A 19,172-nucleotide genomic window follows, 5' to 3' on the forward strand; every position below is an offset into this window, starting at 1 on the left:
GTGCAAAAAGTCACGTAGGCAGCACCAGACACTACAAAGTGCAGTCACCTGCTGTCGCTCTTCGTTCTATATGTCACCAAACAACTGTTTTGAATTCCTGTGTCTTCACCACATTCGGACTTTGAACAGTCGTTCTGTGGGGTTCTGGGGGAAGCGTGCATGGACCCTGCTGTGACCACCAGGACCAAGCGGGAAAGTGTCCAGGAAGCTCCTCCAGGAGCTGCAGGCTGAGGAGCTGGAGTGCTTGTTTTTGACTCTGAAGCTTTTCACTGTGTGTTTGCATCTCCGGTCCTGGCCTGGCCCTGAGAACCCCCAAACATGCCATTTCCCAGGTGCCTCAAGCAAGTCACTGAGCCTGTGAAGTGACGATGGTATTGGGCATCCCCCGGTGGCTGTGAGGATGGAATGTGGGAGCGTTAAAGCGCCGGTCGTGCCCAACTAAAAGGTCATTGTCCTTCGTTCTCATCCTTTCTGTGTTTTGCCCGTGGGTTGGAAATGCTCTTTAACTTACCTTGGGAAACCCAGCTGGGCACAAGCAACATTTGCATAGTGACCCTTCCAGTCATCGGAGCACATGGTCTTCCACGAGGCTGCGGTGAACACCTGGAGCACGGCATTCTGGCCGCTCACCCGGACTGGCCGATGCACAGGGAGAAAGTCTCATTAGAGGCCAGCGGAACCCTGAACCACAGGCAGGGGTTTCTCCAAAGCCAGCTCAAACCCCTCCTCTGCCGAATCCGACCCCCTCCTCGTCCCTGGACTTTCGCATAGAGGGAGCACGTTAAGTATAAGAAGACTACCCATTACAGAGCAGTGACTCTGGACCCCCACTCGGCGGTCTCATTGCTTGTGCAGTCCAGGGAAGGCCCTCCCTGACCCCCAGTCCAACATGTCTTTGGGCAAATGCCAGTTTAATCCCCACTGAGGACAGGACCTAAAAATGGCAGTGACTCGGACCCATTTCACAGGTGGGAAGGGTGAGGGTTGGCCTCTGCTGCTTCCTCCTCCTTCCCGGGAGGGGTCGTGACCTTACCACAGCGGTACTCGTCCTCCCCGTCTTTGCAGTCCGAGACTCCGTCACATCGGGCTGTCAGCTCAATACACTTAAAGGATGAGCGGCACCTGTACTTCCCTGAGCAGTCGAAGTGGACTGGGAAAAGGGAGGAAGGTGGGAAATAACCAACAGCTTTTTCAGTGTGCGGCGCTAACAACTGTCCACCGGGCACACAGCACGGAGCTGGCTGGCGAATAATGAAACCTGTATTGAAATCGCCTCCCTGTCTCCCGCAGGCCGGTTTCTGTTTTGAATTCCAAGGCGTGGGGCTGCTGTGCCCCACTTTGTCTCACTAAGTGGCCTGGCCCAGAAACCACGGCGCAAGGTGAATTTAGACTGTGGAGGCTCAAGGTCAGCAGGGAAACTGCATGGCTGGGGGCCGACCTGCTGAGCCGGCCGAGCAAGGAGTCCTGACTGAGAACGCCTTCATCTCCCTGGTTTCTGTTACCCTGGGCGGAAAGCAAATGAGCTTTGGACCACACAGTGGGGCAAGTGGCAAATTCAACTGACCTGTGATTCAGTCATTTGAAACAAAAATTGTTCCCTATTAGAGACCCTCCATCCAAATGACCCACTTTCTCAAAAGCCACAGGCACCTTATTATAAAAACAGCGAGGGCGCCTGCCTTGCATGAATGGTACCCTTTGTCTTCTCCCCGCTGCTCCGGTCAGCACCTCCTCCCACCTTCGGGATTCTATTTCATCCGCTGCCTTTGGCCGCTCCTAACCGGGCAGGTTCCTTGGTGACAAAGTCATGAGCATGGCCAGCAGCCCTTGCTGTGCCCCAGACTGGCTTTACATCCAGGCAGGCAAATAGAACTTCCAGTCAGCAGACGAAAAGGGTGCTTGCCTCCAGTAATTAAGGCTGGGCAGCAGCAGAGCGCCGCATCAGAGTTTAAGTACTTGGCTAGATATTTGAGAGCCTACTAGATAATGAATCGTACTCACCGCCCAGACCAATGGCCAGCGCTAATATCAGTGCGATGATCCCAATGACGATTATTGGGAAAAACTTCAATGGCAGCAGTGACAGGATCTGTGCAGCGACCGCATCTGCGTCTGAAAACCAGAAAGAAGAGGAAGGGCAGAAAGCCACAGAGCCTCACTTGGAGTGGCACGTGACTTACAAATCCAGCCATCCATTCCTTTTCCCCTCTTCGCAGAGAAGCCTCAGCCCAACGAAAGGTGCCTTAATTAGAGAAAGGCCCACCCGCCAAGGGACACATTCTCTACAAGTTCAGTCCTCCCCACGCCGCCTCTGACCCGGTCCTTCCATGGGGGCTGAGGGGATGGTGCTCTGGGTTGAACAGGATCCCCCAGAAAGACATGTTGAGGTCCTAACTTTCAGTGCCTCGGAATGGCCTCTTATTTGGAGAGGAACTGGAGAGTGTCTGCAGAGTCATCTGGTTAAAACAAGGTCATCAGGGTGGGCCCTAATCCAACATGACTGTTGTCCTTAAAAAATGGGAAATCGGCTAGGCACGGTGGCTCACACCTGTAGTCCCAGCACTATGGGAGGCCGAGGCAGGTGAATCACCTGAGGTCAGGAGTTCAAGGCCAGCCTGGCCAACATGATGAAACCCCATCTCTACTAAAAAATACAAAAATTAGCTGGGTGTGGTGGCGGGCACCTGCAATCCCTGCTACTTGGGAGGCTGAGGCTGGAGAATTGCTTGAACTCAGGAAGCAAAGGTTGCAGTAGGCTGAGATAGCACCACCGGACTCCAGCCTGGGTGACAAGAGCAAAACTCCGTCTCCAAAAAACAAAAAGGGGAAATCAGGACACAGGGACAAACATGCATGGAGGGAAGAGGATGGGAGGAGACACAGGCAGAAGTCAGCCTCATGAAGATGAAGGCAGAGATGGGAGCAATGCACCTACACACCAAGAAATGCAAAAGATTGTTGGGAAACCACCAGGAGCTACGAAGAGGCAGGGCAGGGTGCCCTGCGGGTTTAAGAGGGAGCATGGCCTCGACAGCACCCTGCAGTTTGGACTTCTAACCTCCAGAACGGAGACAATAAATTCCTATTGTTTGATGTTTTTTTTTTTTGAGACGGAGTTTTGCTCTTGTTACCCAGGCTGGAGTGCAATGGCATGATCTCGGCTCACCGCAACCTCTGCCTCCTGGGTTCAAGCAATTCTCCTGCCTCAGCCTCCTGAGTAGCTGGGATTATAGGCATGCGCCACCGTGCCCAGCTAAGTTTTTGTATTTTTAGTAAAGACAGGGTTTCACCATGTTGACCAAGATGGTCTCGATCTCTTGACCTCGTGATCCACCCGCCTCGGCCTCCCAAAGTGCTGGGATTACAGGCTTGAGCCACCGCACCCGGCCTAAATTCCTATTGTTTTAAGTCGCCCAGTTTTGGGGTCTCTGTTTCAGCAGCCCTAGGCCACTAATACGGGCAGTTCCGCTGCAGAGGAGGGTATGAAACCAGCACGGGGGACTTGCAGTCCAGAGGTGGTACTGGCATCTGTCAGAGGGGATGCAAGGACATGATGTTAATTTTGGTTGGTTTGTTTAAACTTTTTCTTAGAGAGATGGGGGTCTCACTACGTTGCCCAGGCTGATCTCAAACTCCTGGGCTCAAGCGATTCTTCCCACTCAGGCTTCCAAAGTACTGGGATGACAGTTGAGAGCCATCATGTCCAGCCAAGGACGGGATGTTTATACCACGTTCTCCACACTTGTTGTGCACAGAGACACTGACAGCTTTTGCTCCAGATCATCTTTTGGAGGATGTATGTAGAGCAAACATCCTTGGAAGAAGAAATAGCATCTCCCTCCAGAGCAAATGGCAGGTTTGGTTACTGTCCAGTTTCACAAATACAATGTCTTCCTCCAGAGCAAAGTTTGCACAGGCCTGCTCGAGGCCATTATAAAGATTAGGGTTCCCTTAACCCTAGGATGTGCAAGCTGCCTGCACGTGCGGTGTACACGTAGGCTGCCCCACAGGCCTCTGCGGGACTGAGAAGGCAAAGGCAACCACCCAGCACAAACAGGACGCCTGTGCCTCTTGCTGCACTGTTTAGTGCAGGAAGGAATAGAGTCCCTTGTCTCTGACCAGGGAATCTCATGTCTTCTAGAGGCCCCATGAAACTGTGGCAGGCTACATTTTAGCTTGCAGGTTGAGTGAAATCTAGGCCCTTCACAGTTCTTATCTTGAGAACAGGCACATCTGGTGGAAACAATGTGTAAGGACTGTCCGGATGCCCGGCCCAGAAGTATAAGCCTCTCTGCGCAGCAGGAGAATTCCCACTAGCACTCCTTCCTCCGGGGAGAGCAGGCCATTTCACAAAAATTACTTTACCAATCCTGAAAACACATCTATGCCCAAGTCACCTTTGTTAAAAATTAGGAAGGTTGGAATCCAGAAAGGGGAGGGAAGCCTGCCCAGGGTCGCACAATTGCCCAGGATGAGATTAGCACCCGCCTCTCTTCTCCTAGTCTTGGGTATGTTGAGCCAAGAGCTCTCTAATGGAACAGCTGAGATGATCTTTCCCTGCCTGTCCACGGAGACTCACAACTTCACCCTCTGGCAATAAGGAGTGTGACTATGAAATAATCAACATCCACAGAGGCTGCCTAAGAAACAAGAGAATTTGAAGACAAAGATGGTGAAAAGACACGGAATGCAAGGAGAAGACAGTGTGGGGAGGAGAGGGTGCGTGAGAGGCGGAGGAAGAGAAGGGGCACAGGAGGTGCACACCACAGACCCGGAGGCTGTGAGGAACTCAGGCAGGGAGGACGAGAGACGGGTCAAACTCTATGTTTTAGGCCTGGACAAGCTCAGCGGTTTGTTGAGGCTGCATTCTCCATGCCTAGAACAGCAGGGGGCACAGAGTAGTCCTTGATAAAAATGTGCTAGATGACAGGTCAGGCATGGTGGCGCACGCCAGTGATCCCATGACTTCAGGAGGCAGAGGACGGCAGATCAACTGAGGTCCAGAGTTCAAGACCAGCCTGACCAACATAGAGAAACCCCATGTCTACTGAAAATGCAAAGTTAGCTAGGTGTGGTGGCACACACCTGTAGTCCCACCTACTCAGGAGGCTGAGGCAGGAGAATCGCTTGAACCTGGGAAGTGGAGGTTGCAGTGAGCAGAGATCATGCAACCACACTCCAGCCTGGGCAACAGAACGAGACTTCTAGCCTGGGCAACAGAACGAGACTTGGTCTCAAAAACAACATAACACACACACACACACACACACACACACACAAAGACAATACATAAGTGAATGAACATGTCTACGTTCTAATAAAAATTCGTTTTAAAAAATGTGCCAGGTGGGTGAATGAATGGCATCGTGGTAATGAAGTTGCTTTAACTCAGGGTCTGAGACCAAGTCCTTTCAGGATGGCCTATCTGTGGTCTTGAGTTGGCAGAACGGATTCTCTCTCCACCCTCACACCTCCATCCCCAGCAAACTCATCTTCGTATGAGGATGCCCACCCTCCATCTTACACTTAGAAATATGCAGGAACCCCAGGAATGACCTCCTCGCATTCCAGCTGCTCCGTCTCTAAGTTAGATTTAGAAAATAACCCCAAATTGTAAAATCAAAGATTGACATGTAATAGAAATTTTGTTTCCGTTCCCATTTGCCCTGCTCCTCTGCCAGGCTGCCCTTCGGGCACTGCAGGGGCCCCACGCCTCCTCTGTGCTTGGTCCTTGAGGGCATACCTGGAATACAGAGTGAAATGTACAGCGTTTCTCCAAAGAAGGAATGCAAATGGCACACAGGTGTGGGAAAGCTTTAGACTTCTTGACCGGCCTGGCCAACATGGTGAAACCCCATCTCTACTAAAATTATAAAAATTAGCTGGGTGTAGTGGTGTGCACCTGTAATCCCAGCTACTTTGGGAAGCCAAGGCAGGTGCATCACTTGAGGTCGGGAGTTTAAGACCAGCCTGGCCAATATGGTGAAACCCCATCTCTACTAAAAATACCAAAATTAGCTGGGCGTGGCGGTGGGCACCTGTAGTCCCAGCTACTTGGGAGGCTGAGGCAGGAGAATCACTTGAACCCGGGAAGCAAAGGTTGCAGTGAGCCGAGATTGTGCCACTGTACTCCAGCCCTGCGACACAGCGAGATTCCGTCTCAAGGAAAAAAAAAAAAAAAAAAAGCTTTTGACTTCTTGAGAAATGAAAACAATGTAAATTAGACATAACTACATAGAACTACACAATGATTCATCAGAAGTGAAAGGACATGGACCCCCACCTACACCTACAGTCCATAGGGTATAAATTATGTAAACTTCCCAACTCTGTAAACTTAGAAGCCAGAAAGCTCAAAAACAGATGAAAGGTTTGACCTGGCACTTCCACTTCTAGGAATTTATCCTAAAATGTCACCATAGATACACATAAATGTCGACCCCCAGGAAACTTAGGAGCATGGCACTTATAATATGGATTCCCAGGTAGAAGCACGGCACTTATAATATGAATGCCCAGGTAGAAGCACGGCACTTATAATATGGACGCCCAGGTAGAAACACGGCACTTATAATATTGATGCCCAGGTAGAAGCACGGCACTTATAATGTGGATGCCCAGGTAGAAGCACGGCACTTATAATGTGGATGCCCAGGTAGAAGCACGGCACTTATAATATGGATGCCCAGGTAGAAACACAGCACTTATAATATTGATGCCCAGGTAGAAGCACGGCACTTATAATATAAATGCCCAGGTAGAAGCACGGCACTTATAATATTGATGCCCAGGTAGAAACACGGCACTTATAATATTGATGCCCAGGTAGAAGCACGGCACTTATAATGTGGATGCCCAGGTAGAAGCACGGCACTTATAATATGGATGCCCAGGTAGAAACACGGCACTTATAATATTGATGCCCAGGTAGAAGCACGGCACTTATAATATAAATGCCCAGGTAGAGGCACGGCACTTATAATATAAATGCCCAGGTAGAAGCACGGCACTTATAATATGGATGCCCAGGTAGAAGCACGGCACTTATAATATTGATGCCCAGGTAGAAGCACGGCACTTATAATATAAATGCCCAGGTAGAAGCACGGCACTTATAATATGGATGCCCAGGTAGAAACACGGCACTTATAATATTGATGCCCAGGTAGAAGCACGGCACTTATAATATAAATGCCCAGGTAGAAGCACGGCACTTATAATATAAATGCCCAGGTAGAAGCACGGCACTTATAATATTGATGCCCAGGTAGAAGCACGGCACTTATAATATAAATGCCCAGGTAGAAGCACGGCACTTATAATATTGATGCCCAGGTAGAAGCACGGCACTTATAATATAGATGCCCAGGTAGAAGCACGGCACTTATAATATAAATGCCCAGGTAGAAGCATGGCACTTATAATGTGGATGCCCAGGTAGAAGCACGGCACTTATAATATGGATGCCCAGGTAGAAGCACGGCACTTATAATGTGGATGCCCAGGTAGAAGCACGGCACTTATAATGTGGATGCCCAGGTAGAAGCACGGCACTTATAATGTGGATGCCCAGGTAGAAGCACGGCACTTATAATGTGGATGCCCAGGTAGAAGCACGGCACTTATAACATAAATGCCCAGGTAGAAGCACGGCACTTATAATATGGATGCCCAGGTAGAAGCACGGCACTTATAATGTGGATGCGCAGGTAGAAGCACGGCACTTATAATATAAATGCCCAGGTAGAAGCACGGCACTTATAATGTGGATGCCCAGGTAGAAGCACGGCACTTATAATATGGATGCCCAGGTAGAAGCACGGCACTTATAATGTGGATGCCCAGGTAGAAGCACGGCACTTATAATGTGGATGCGCAGGTAGAAGCACGGCACTTATAATATAAATGCCCAGGTAGAAACACGGCACTTATAATGTGGATGCCCAGGTAGAAGCACGGCACTTATAATATAAATGCCCAGGTAGAAGCACGGCACTTATAATATAAATGCCCAGGTAGAAGCACGGCACTTATAATGTGGATGCGCAGGTAGAAGCACGGCACTTATAATATGGATGCCCAGGTAGAAGCACGGCACTTATAATATGGACGCCCAGGTAGAAACACGGCACTTATAATATTGATGCCCAGGTAGAAGCACGGCACTTATAATATAAATGCCCAGGTAGAAGCACGGCACTTATAATATTGATGCCCAGGTAGAAGCACGGCACTTATAATATGGATGCCCAGGTAGAAGCACGGCACTTATAATATTGATGCCCAGGTAGAAGCACGGCACTTATAATATGGATGCCCAGGTAGAAGCACGGCACTTATAATATGGACGCCCAGGTAGAAACACGGCACTTATAATATTGATGCCCAGGTAGAAGCACGGCACTTATAATGTGGATGCCCAGGTAGAAGCACGGCACTTATAATATAAATGCCCAGGTAGAAACACGGCACTTATAATATTGATGCCCAGGTAGAAGCATGGCACTTATAATATGGATGCCCAGGTAGAAGCACGGCACTTATAATGTGGATGCCCAGGTAGAAGCACGGCACTTATAATATGGATGCCCAGGTAGAAGCACGGCACTTATAATATGGATGCCCAGGTAGAAGCACGGCACTTATAATATGGATGCCCAGGTAGAAGCACGGCACTTATAATATGGATGCCCAGGTAGAAGCACGGCACTTATAATATTGATGCCCAGGTAGAAGCACGGCACTTATAATATAAATGCCCAGGTAGAAGCACGGCACTTATAATGTGGATGCCCAGGTAGAAGCACGGCACTTATAATGTGGATGCCCAGGTAGAAACACGGCACTTATAATGTGGATGCCCAGGTAGAAGCACGGCACTTATAATGTGGATGCCCAGGTAGAAACACGGCACTTATAATATGGATGCCCAGGTAGAAGCACGGCACTTATAATGTGGATGCCCAGGTAGAAGCACGGCACTTATAATATAAATGCGCAGGTAGAAGCACGGCACTTATAATGTGGATGCCCAGGTAGAAACACGGCACTTATAATATGGATGCCCAGGTAGAAGCACGGCACTTATAATGTGGATGCCCAGGTAGAAGCACGGCACTTATAATATAAATGCGCAGGTAGAAGCACGGCACTTATAATGTGGATGCCCAGGTAGAAGCATGGCACTTATAATATTGATGCCCAGGTAGAAGCACGGCACTTATAATATAGATGCCCAGGTAGAAGCACGGCACTTATAATATGAATGCCCAGGTAGAAGCACGGCACTTATAATATAAATGCGCAGGTAGAAGCACGGCACTTATAATATGGATGCCCAGGTAGAAGCATGGCACTTATAATATGGATGCCCAGGTAGAAGCACGGCACTTATAATATAAATGCCCAGGTAGAAGCACGGCACTTATAATATGGATGCCCAGGTAGAAGCATGGCACTTATAATATTGATGCCCAGGTAGAAGCACGGCACTTATAATATAGATGCCCAGGTAGAAGCACGGCACTTATAATATGAATGCCCAGGTAGAAGCACGGCACTTATAATATGGATGCCCAGGTAGAAGCACGGCACTTATAATATTGATGCCCAGGTAGAAGCACGGCACTTATAACATAAATGCCCAGGTAGAAGCACGGCACTTATAATGTGGATGCCCAGGTAGAAGCATGGCACTTATAATATAGATGCCCAGGTAGAAGCACGGCACTTATAATATGAATGCCCAGGTAGAAGCACGGCACTTATAATATGGATGCCCAGGTAGAAGCACGGCACTTATAATATTGATGCCCAGGTAGAAGCACGGCACTTATAACATAAATGCCCAGGTAGAAGCACGGCACTTATAATGTGGATGCCCAGGTAGAAGCACGGCACTTATAATATAAATGCGCAGGTAGAAGCACGGCACTTATAATGTGGATGCCCAGGTAGAAGCATGGCACTTATAATATGGATGCCCAGGTAGAAGCACGGCACTTATAATATAAATGCCCAGGTAGAAGCACGGCACTTATAATATGGATGCCCAGGTAGAAGCATGGCACTTATAATATTGATGCCCAGGTAGAAGCACGGCACTTATAATATAGATGCCCAGGTAGAAGCACGGCACTTATAATATGAATGCCCAGGTAGAAGCACGGCACTTATAATATGGATGCCCAGGTAGAAGCACGGCACTTATAATATGGATGCCCAGGTAGAAGCATGGCACTTATAATGTGGATGCCCAGGAAACAGAACAAATGACTCAGAAAGCAGAACGGGTGAAATCAGAAATGATGTACACATATACTAGAATACCTGTAGGAGGACAAGATGATACAGAAGAGGGGTTGGCGAGCTTCTTCTGTAAAGGACTGGGTAGTAAACACAGTACTTTAACTTTATGGGCCATGCCATCTGTCCCAACAACCCCACTCTGCTGTTACAACATGAAAGCAGCCACAGTATGTGAACAAATGAGTGTGTCTGTGTTACAATCAAACTTGATTTACAAAAGCAGGGGGTGGGCCAGATTTCACCCATCAGCCATGGTTTGTCAATATCTAGAAAATACTTAATTATTTAACGCCATAGAAAGATAAAGATAATATTGTTAATTTTGTTAAAAAGCTTCAAAATATTATAAATAGTACATGTTACTTCCAAGAGGAAATTCAGGTCTATGGATAGAAGGCAATAAGTCCAATCATGAATTGCCAACAAGATTATCTCTGAGTAATGGTGCCATTGTGGGTGATTTTTAAAAATCTTTTTGCTGAAATGTATTTTCTGAATTGTTCTACTGAACAATACGTTGGTCTATTTACAAGGAAAAGTTTTTTTCCTCCCCATTACTAAGAATTAGTCACAGCAAAATCATCAAAAAAATAGGAGAAAGGAAGATTATAGTGCTATCAATATTCATATTATTTAAATTATATCAGGAACAACTACAGGCCAAACGATGACCAAATGGCTATGTAAACTGCACATCTACCTGACGGAATATTACGATTGCAAAAGATTCGTAAAAACCTTTTATGGAAAAACCCACCTGCCTGTATCTGCGCCGTGCATGAAACCACACTTACAGGCAAAAGCAGGAAGAGACTGAATGCAGATGTGAAAACCAGGGAAGTTGGGGGGTCAGGTGATTGCAACTGACCCTTATGCTAGCTCTGAGCCATCGTCTTAAACAGTGTGCCTTTTCAGTTACTTGAAACCCCCTCTCCCACCTCCCATCCTTTCCAAACCTCCTCCAAGCCAATTGTCCAGGTGGGTTAAAAGGAATCAATAGGGTGGCCCCCACTCCCACTTTCTGGAACCTCAGGCAGCTTCTGCGGTTCCTCCCCAGCACCAAAGGGTCAGGATTCTACCCACGTCCAAGCCCCAACTTCCACAACCAGCAAGCCCACAGCTCCCTCTGGCCAGTCCTGACCGTCCCCCATCAAAAAGATCCTAGCTGCGTAGGTTGCTAGAGAGTCCATTGTTTTGCCAAGCATTTGTGACTCATTTACAAAACAACATTTTTCCTCCTCTGCCAGGGGCCACCCTGTCATCTGCTTCTGGATTTTAATCCAGGCCTCTCATATCTTTGGTGACATCCAGTGTACCCTAAGTTTTTGGAAGGGTTGGTGGTTATTGCTTCTCAGGACTTGCTGGAGGGCTCAGAGATGTCGGGGCCAGGATCTGACCTCCTTCAGGATTGACAGGGCAATTGTGGAAGCCCAATCTCTGACAATCTCCAACAAGAGAAGAAAACACTTGTCTCCAGGGAGTGAGCAAGTGGCTTAACCGAACAATTCCCTCTCCAGTCCCCTTCTCCCCGAGATTCCGCAGGTCTAGGGAACTGCAGGTGTCCAGCCTGTGGGTGTCAGAACAGCTGCGGAGATATTTCCCCCACAGGGACACTCAGCTACACTGGTCATCTCCATGGGGGTATGGGCAGAAATCACAGGGTCCCCACCTGGGTCTACCTACCTGGTGCAACGGGACTTATTTTCAAATCATCAAGGCCAAAGAGCGATCGGAATGAGAACGGGGCTTCGGCAGCAGGCGGATCGTTTTCCCCCATGGTGACTATTTCAGGACTTCTGACATCTGGCTCCACCTCCACCTCCACCTCCTTAGCGGAGGAAAAACAGAAAACATTTATTCACCTATTTATAGCTATAGCATCAGGTGCATCTTGGTCACACGGCAAATCTCTGAAATGCGACAGTCCACACACAGCGCATTCAGTGTGGATTAATCAGAAACACCCGTCTGGTGAGAACACATTTAGTCTGAGCCACGGCAGATAACAGAAAAGCTTCTAGAGTTAGCAAAGAAAGTATGAGCTGAATTCTGTTGAGACAACGACTTTCCCGTTCTTTGTCCAAGCAGTCTTCAAACTGACTGCGGAGATTAACTTCAGAGAGATTCCCTGTCCCCATTGAGAAGTTACCGACCATATCGTCACTCTTCGGAAGGTAAATCACTCTCAAAGCTCTTTCCGTCCCTTTTTTGCGACAGTTTTCACCTGTCCCACATAAAGGCAATTCTTACCTGCACGTGTAGTACACCTACCAAAAGCGTAAGAAGTCTCGATACTCACATAATACTCGAGTCCCAGAGATGTGGATGGCACCAGGGAAGGGATAGTTGGCCACAGTATGAGTGGCTTCCCATAAACTCAGCCCTTTCCTGGCTCACACGAGCATGACCTCATTAAGAATGAAAGTATCCAAGCCGGCCGGTGCCCAGTCCTTCCCCCACATAACAAAGTGGGGAGTGGCTTTCGACCAATGGCTTGCGTCAAAACAACCCTGGGGCTGTGTTTCTTGTGAAAGAATTCCACCTATCTCAAGGCAAAAGAGACCAGAGGCCTTTCCAAGTCGTTCCCTGTAACCCCGAGAGGGCGGAGGAAGTAGGGAAATAGCAGAATGTTCCCGGTTCAACTCCAGCTCCCTCTTCCAGATATCAGGCATGGCTGCCCTGGGAACCTGCTTCCTCCAAGGGCTGAAATCCGCAGAGGCTCCAGCAGGCACAAGCACAGCTAGCCAGGTCATCTGCTTTCGTTCCCTTTTGGGCCCACCTGTGGTAACGGTTGGGATTCCAAGGGAATCCAGCGAGCCATTTGAAGCAAACCATGTTTCACACGGTCGTAGCAAAATCTAAACAAGCGTTTTGTGCCAACAATGTTTATTTCATTTCTATGGCAAGAATAGCTTAGAAGAATATCTTGGAAAAACAAGAAGTTCATGGCGGGCCATGTTTTGGCTTTCATTCTTGCCGATAGTCTGTTTACGATCAGCATGCAGCACATTATACAGTGTATCTGAATCAAAAGAATAAGCGGGCACATGCCTTCTGAAAGATGGAACCGGGGTGTTAGAACGTCCCCTCCCAGACAGGCTGGGGTTGGCAGCTGCACAACATTGAGAAATGCTGAGAGGCTTCTCTCCAAATACCCATTCTACTCACCATTTCTGGAGCTGCCATCATTAAAAGCAGAAATAATTTCCTCTTTCATTATAAAAACAAGCGTGATGGTAAGCAGGCCGCCAACAGGTTAGACCGACGGGGGAAAACCTTCCCCGAGCCACTCAGCTCCGTCGACTCAATCATCGTAGCAGATGGCATTATCGCGAGCACCCGTGTAACCCAAGCTGCATGGGGCTATCAGGTAGCCCTGAGCGGTGAGGCCGCAGAGACCGGGGAGGGGGAGATGCGGCAGCCCTTTCATTAGTCAGTAAGGTGAGCAAACCTTTTCAGAAACTTTGCCCCAGAGAGTCACTGGAACACACGCGCTCCTTTCACCTGAAAGCACCGCTAGGCCCTGCGCAGTCAGTGATGGCCGTCAAGACGCAGGCACACTCTTTGGTGGGGGTTTCTGTCCCTCCCTGTAACCGAGCCCCCAAATTCAATTCTGCAGCTGCCCTGCCGACAAAAGACAGGGAGCCTGAAGATGGTCACTGAAGCCAGCGCTCCACAAAAGACAGGTCATGTTTCCTTCCTCGGAGGCCTCTGCGTCCCAAGAGGCTTCTGCACGCAGCCCTGCTTCAAGGGGTTTTAGCAGGAGAAGACGATTCCCTCCTGCTGTGAGGACCGGAGCTCCGAGCATCTTTGAAGAGCTGAATTTACCGTTGTGGATGGGGAATCCTGAATCTATGCATTTCTTCAGCAAATATTTAGCAAGCATCTGCCGTGAGTCAGACTCTAGACAGGGTGCAGACAGCAAAAACGACAAAGCGCTCTCATGGGGCCCCAGATGCTAAGCATCAGGGAGAGAGGAGGCGGGGAGGGTCTGAGAGCGATGGGGGCAGAGCGGTGGCAGGACGGCCTCTAGAGAGAGTGATGTTTCAGCAGGGACCCTGGTGACCAGTGAAGTGAATCTTACGAAATTGCTCCAAGGAGGAGACCACCAACTCCAAAGTCTGGAGAAGGGGCTACGCTGCAGTGTTTGAGGAACCCCAAGAGAAACCGTGAGCCTAGAGAGCTGGGAATGGGGAGTGCCAGGAGGTGAGGCTGGGGGGCCAATAGCAGATCCCGAGGCCCAGGGGCATGGGGAGGGCTCTGATTTGCCTTTGGTGTGCAGAAATCCTTGGGGGATCTGGATGGGGAGAATTCAGATTGACAGGCAGGGCACAGAGTGGGGTAAGATTGGGGGACACGAAGGCAGCCACGGGGAGGCTGCACCTCATGGGCCACGAGGACCATGACTTGGACCAGGTGCTAGTGGTGCCGACAGTGGGGACTGACTGCCTGAGACTGATTTTGAAGGCAGAATTGGTGGGATGTGCTGATGGCAAGCGCCTGGGAGACGCGTCCGGGCAGTCCATGTTGAAGTCGGCCTCACCCACCTCCCAGTGGGTGCCTGCCCACATGCCTGTCAGTGCCCTTTGACTCTGATGTGAGGTCCTTCAGGCTCACTTCTCTCTCCTTCACCTCTTCCCTGGCTACCCTCTCTGGTCCCTCAAAGGGAATGGCAGGAAATTTAACATGCCATCCTTTCCTTGCTTTTCCCCGTGTGTGATAGGAGTAAGCCATCAGGGGACAGATTCTGGCATGAGCTTTCACTCCTAAGACCCTGCGGTGCTCAGCACAGCCATGTGAGTGTGACAGGGGCTTTGTATACGTGGATGAGCTGACCCAGGAGAGCAAATCACACCATGTCAACATGTATAACCAACAATGAGGGCATGTTAGCACGTGTGTCAGATGTATGTTAAAGGTCAAACCAGCTCCCCAGGGGGTAGGAGGGAAAGGCCCCACAAAAATGGCTGGTCTTCCTTGTCGGGGTCCTGCACGTCTGCCGGGGGCTACCGACCTGCGGAGTCCCTGAGACCACCAACATAGATGTCTCGTTCAACCTGAGGGAGAGAGTGCGTGGAAGTGAGAGAGGATAGGAAAGTGGAGTCTGGAGGTCTGAGTGACTTGCAGTCAAGCAGCAGCTTTATTTCTGTGGGTGACAGCTTTTATACCTTTTTTCTTGTTACATTTACTTTAGCTCAGCAGAAAAGGGGGCAAACAGAAAAGGGAACAGAAATCATGCAAAAATAGTTATCAGGGGCCTGTAATAACAGCTTACAAAGCAGTTTAAGAGTTAATCTATGTTTTCAAAGATACACAGTGCAAGCAAACAATGGTTCCCTTAAGGTGGCTTGTTAACTATGTTTTACATCAGGAGGTAGAACAAAGGCTCAGCTCCTGAGAAAATATGGGCAGGGGTCTTTGTCCCTCTCAGGCACCTCATTTGCAGCAAGCCTATTGCTTACACAGAGACTAAAGGGGATAAGAAGCAGTCAGCACAATGTCCTCATAAACCACAGGCCCTTACTCTGCATCCTGTTTTTTGCCTCAGTAGCTTAGCCATTCTCCCCTCAACTCAACAGCCCTTGAGAGCAGGTACAGAGAGCAGATAGGTCCAGCAGCCAAGATGGGGCGAGTCACGCTACTGTCTCAAGCCCTTGGCGTGAACGCTGCCACTTCCTCACTATGAAATAGCCTCTCAGAGGTTCACCTACAAATCAATTCCATGGAGCTCAAACTACAATGTTGAAGAAGCAGAGAAATAAGCGTATTTGGGGCCTAGCACATGATAGTTACGAAGCCAGTACCGTGAGCGGACCTGGTTTTGGGGCACGAGCGCCTTACCCTGTCCTGATGTCTCTCCTGGGAGCCCTGAGAATCTTTAGTAACGATTTGCAAACAGCTTAAGTTGCATTCTCTTCAGTAAATGAGGGGGAAACTGGTAGTCTCTGCCCTGTTGGGCTTGGAAGATAACTTTTCAAGTTGTGAAGGAAGGATTCAGCTGGATAGGACATCTCCTGCTTACATAAATAAGATTTTTTTACAAGAGAAATGCATAGAAGCATTTTTCATTTTATTTTATTTTATTTTAGACACGAATTCTGCTCTTGCTTCCCAGGCTGGAGTGCAATGGTGTGAACTCGGCTCACTGCAACCTCCGCCTCCCGGGTTCAAATGATTCTCCTGCCTCAGTCTCCCAAGTAGCTGGGGTTACAGCCATGTGCCACCATGCCCAGCTAATTTTCTATTTTTAGTAGAGATGGGGTTTCTCCACGTTGGTCAGGCTGGTCTCGAACTCCCAACTTCAGGTGATCCACTTGGCCTCCAAAAGTGCTGGGATTACAGGCATGAGCCACCATGCCCAGCTGCATTTTTCATTTTAATATGTTATAACACGATTGCTCAAAACAAGGTTTATTATTTAGAAGAGGAAAATATACCTGAGTAGAGACTATTTCACACACAGATCTGCTTTTTCCTCTTGGGTCACAAGCTTCCTCTATTTGCAGACTTTCGAGTTCAAGATAAATCATTTGATTGTGGAATTATTTCATCCTTGGAGTTCCTCAAGGAAAAAGAACACTGAACTTTCAGGATGTCAAGCTAAGTGGAATAAGCCAGATGGAGAAAGACAAACACTGCCGGATCACACTTATATGTGGAATCTTTATTTTAAAAAAATGAGGCTGGGCGCGGTGGCTCACGCCTGTAATCCCAGCACTTTGGGAGGCCGAGGCGGGTGGATCACGAGGTCAAGAGATCGAGACCATCCTGGTCAACATGGTGAAACCCCATCTCTACTAAAAAATACAAAAATTAGCTGGTCATGGTGGCACACGCCTGTAATCCCAGCTACTCAGGAGGCTGAGGCAGGAGAATTGCCTGAACCCAGGAGGCGGAGGTTTCAGTGAGCCAAGATCATGCCATTGCACTCCAGCCTGGGTAACAAGAGCGAAACTCCGTCTCAAAAAAAAAAAAAATGAATACATAGAGAATAAAGTGGGGGCTCTCAGGGGAGGGCGTAGGGGCAGGAAATGGAGAGGTGTGGGTCACAAGGTGCAAAGTGGCAGATGTGTAGGATGAAGAAGTCCAGAGATGGAAGGTACAGCTGACAACCAGAGGTATAATGTCTTATTGAATAGTGAACATTTGCCAAGAGCAGATTTTAGTTTCTTTTACCATAAAAAAAAGTAAAAAAGTAATGATGCAAGATGAAGATATGTTAGTTTGCTTAATGATGGCACTCACTTCACTAACTGCAATATATCAGAACATCACATTGTATACCTAAAACATGTACAGTGAAAAGAATATTATTTAAAAATCAGGCCAGGCATGGTGGCTCACACCTATAATCCCAGAACTTTGGGAGGCCGAGGTGGGTGGATTACCTGAGGTCTGGAGTTGGAGACCAGCCTGGCCAACATGGAAAAACCCCATCTCTACTAAAAATAAAAAGATTAGCCAGGCATGGTGGTGGGCACCCATAGTCCCAGTTACTCAGGAGACTGAGGCAGGAGAATCACTTGAACCCAGGAGGCGGAGGTTGCAGTGAGCCAAGATCATGCCACTACACTCCAACCTGGGCAACAGAGTGAGACTCTGCCTCAAAAAAATAAAATAAAAATATATAGATAAATAAATATCATAATATGCTCACATTTAATGGTGAAATATTGAGACCTTGTCCTCTGAGATGGAGAGTTATACAAGAAGGTGCACTAGCACCACATTTGTTTGGCATTTGACTTGGGGTCCAAACCAGTGCAATAAAACCCCAAAACACAAGAAAAGGAACTATTATGAACATTCGTAGACCAGTCTGTGTGTGGACACACATTTTCATGTATGTTTATCTTTGTGAGAAACCACCAAATGTTCCCCAAAGTGGTCAGTGTGTGAGAGCTCCCATCATTCCCCAGCCTGGTCTGAACCTGGTATTGTCAGGCGTTTCCATTTTAGCTGTTCAGTGGGTGTGCTGTGGAGTCTCGCTGTGGTTTTAATTTGCGTTTCCCTGATGACTAATGGTGTTGGCACCTTGTCACGTCTGAGTCTGTATCTTTTTTTTGCAAGTAACTTCTTCGATATTTTGCCCATTCTTAAACTAGAAGGTTGTTTTCTTATTATTGATTATAAGTATCTATAAAATATTCTGTATATTCTAGATACAAGTCCTTTGTCAGATATATGTACAGTGATACTTTCTCCCAGTCTGTGATTGGCTTTTTAATATTCTTTACAGTGTCTTTCAAAGAGCAGAAGTTTTCAACATTGGTGAGTCCAGTTCATCATTTTTTTTCTTTTATTGACTTGTTCATGTTATGTCCTAAGAAAGCTTTGCAAATTCTAACATAGCAAGCATTTGTTTCTAGTTTTTTTTAAGAAGTTTTATAGTTTTAGCTTTTACATTTCGAGTCAGTTTTTGTATATAATATGAGGTAAGGGTTGAGGTTCATTTTTTCCCATACCAATATGCAGTTTTCCTAGCATCAATTTTTTTTTTTCTGAGACAGGGTTCTGTCACCCAGGCTGGAGTGCAGTGATGCAGTCACAGCTCACTGCAGCCTCAACTTAAGACATCATTACACCTTGGCCTCCTGAGTAGCTGGAAATACAAGGGATATGCCACCATACCTTTTTTTTTTTTTTTTTGTCTGAGACAGAGTCTCACTCTGCTGCCCTGGCTGGGACCAAGTGGTCCTTTCATCTTAGCCTCCCAACGTGCTGAGATTACAGGCATGAGCCCCTAGCTCATTTATCGAAAGCATTATCCTTTCCCCCACTGAATTTCATTGACAACCTTGTTGAAACTCGGTTGATGGTAGGCATGAATCTTTTTGCACTACCCAATGACACCCTATGACATA

At 48.0% G+C, this 19,172-nt stretch overlaps 1 protein-coding gene across 2 annotated transcripts in view; it reads right to left on the reverse strand.

The window, feature by feature from the left end:
• Positions 1-12,728, reverse strand: part of TMPRSS3 (transmembrane serine protease 3) — a 29,920-nt gene extending 17,192 nt beyond the window's left edge. For both annotated transcript variants that reach the window (XM_002761447.5, XM_008986736.4), the window contains exons 1-5: positions 12,608-12,728; positions 11,992-12,136; positions 2,002-2,112; positions 1,034-1,150; positions 512-635 (exon numbers count right to left, since the gene is read on the reverse strand). In XM_002761447.5, the coding sequence (XP_002761493.1) occupies positions 512-635; positions 1,034-1,150; positions 2,002-2,112; positions 11,992-12,085 (446 nt within the window). In that variant the 5' untranslated portion in view covers positions 12,086-12,136; positions 12,608-12,728. The remainder of the gene's footprint in view (positions 1-511; positions 636-1,033; positions 1,151-2,001; positions 2,113-11,991; positions 12,137-12,607) is intronic.
• Positions 12,729-19,172: the final 6,444 nt, after the last annotated feature.

Source organism: Callithrix jacchus, chromosome 21, assembly GCF_049354715.1.
Source record: "Callithrix jacchus isolate 240 chromosome 21, calJac240_pri, whole genome shotgun sequence".
NCBI lineage: Eukaryota > Metazoa > Chordata > Mammalia > Primates > Cebidae > Callithrix > Callithrix jacchus.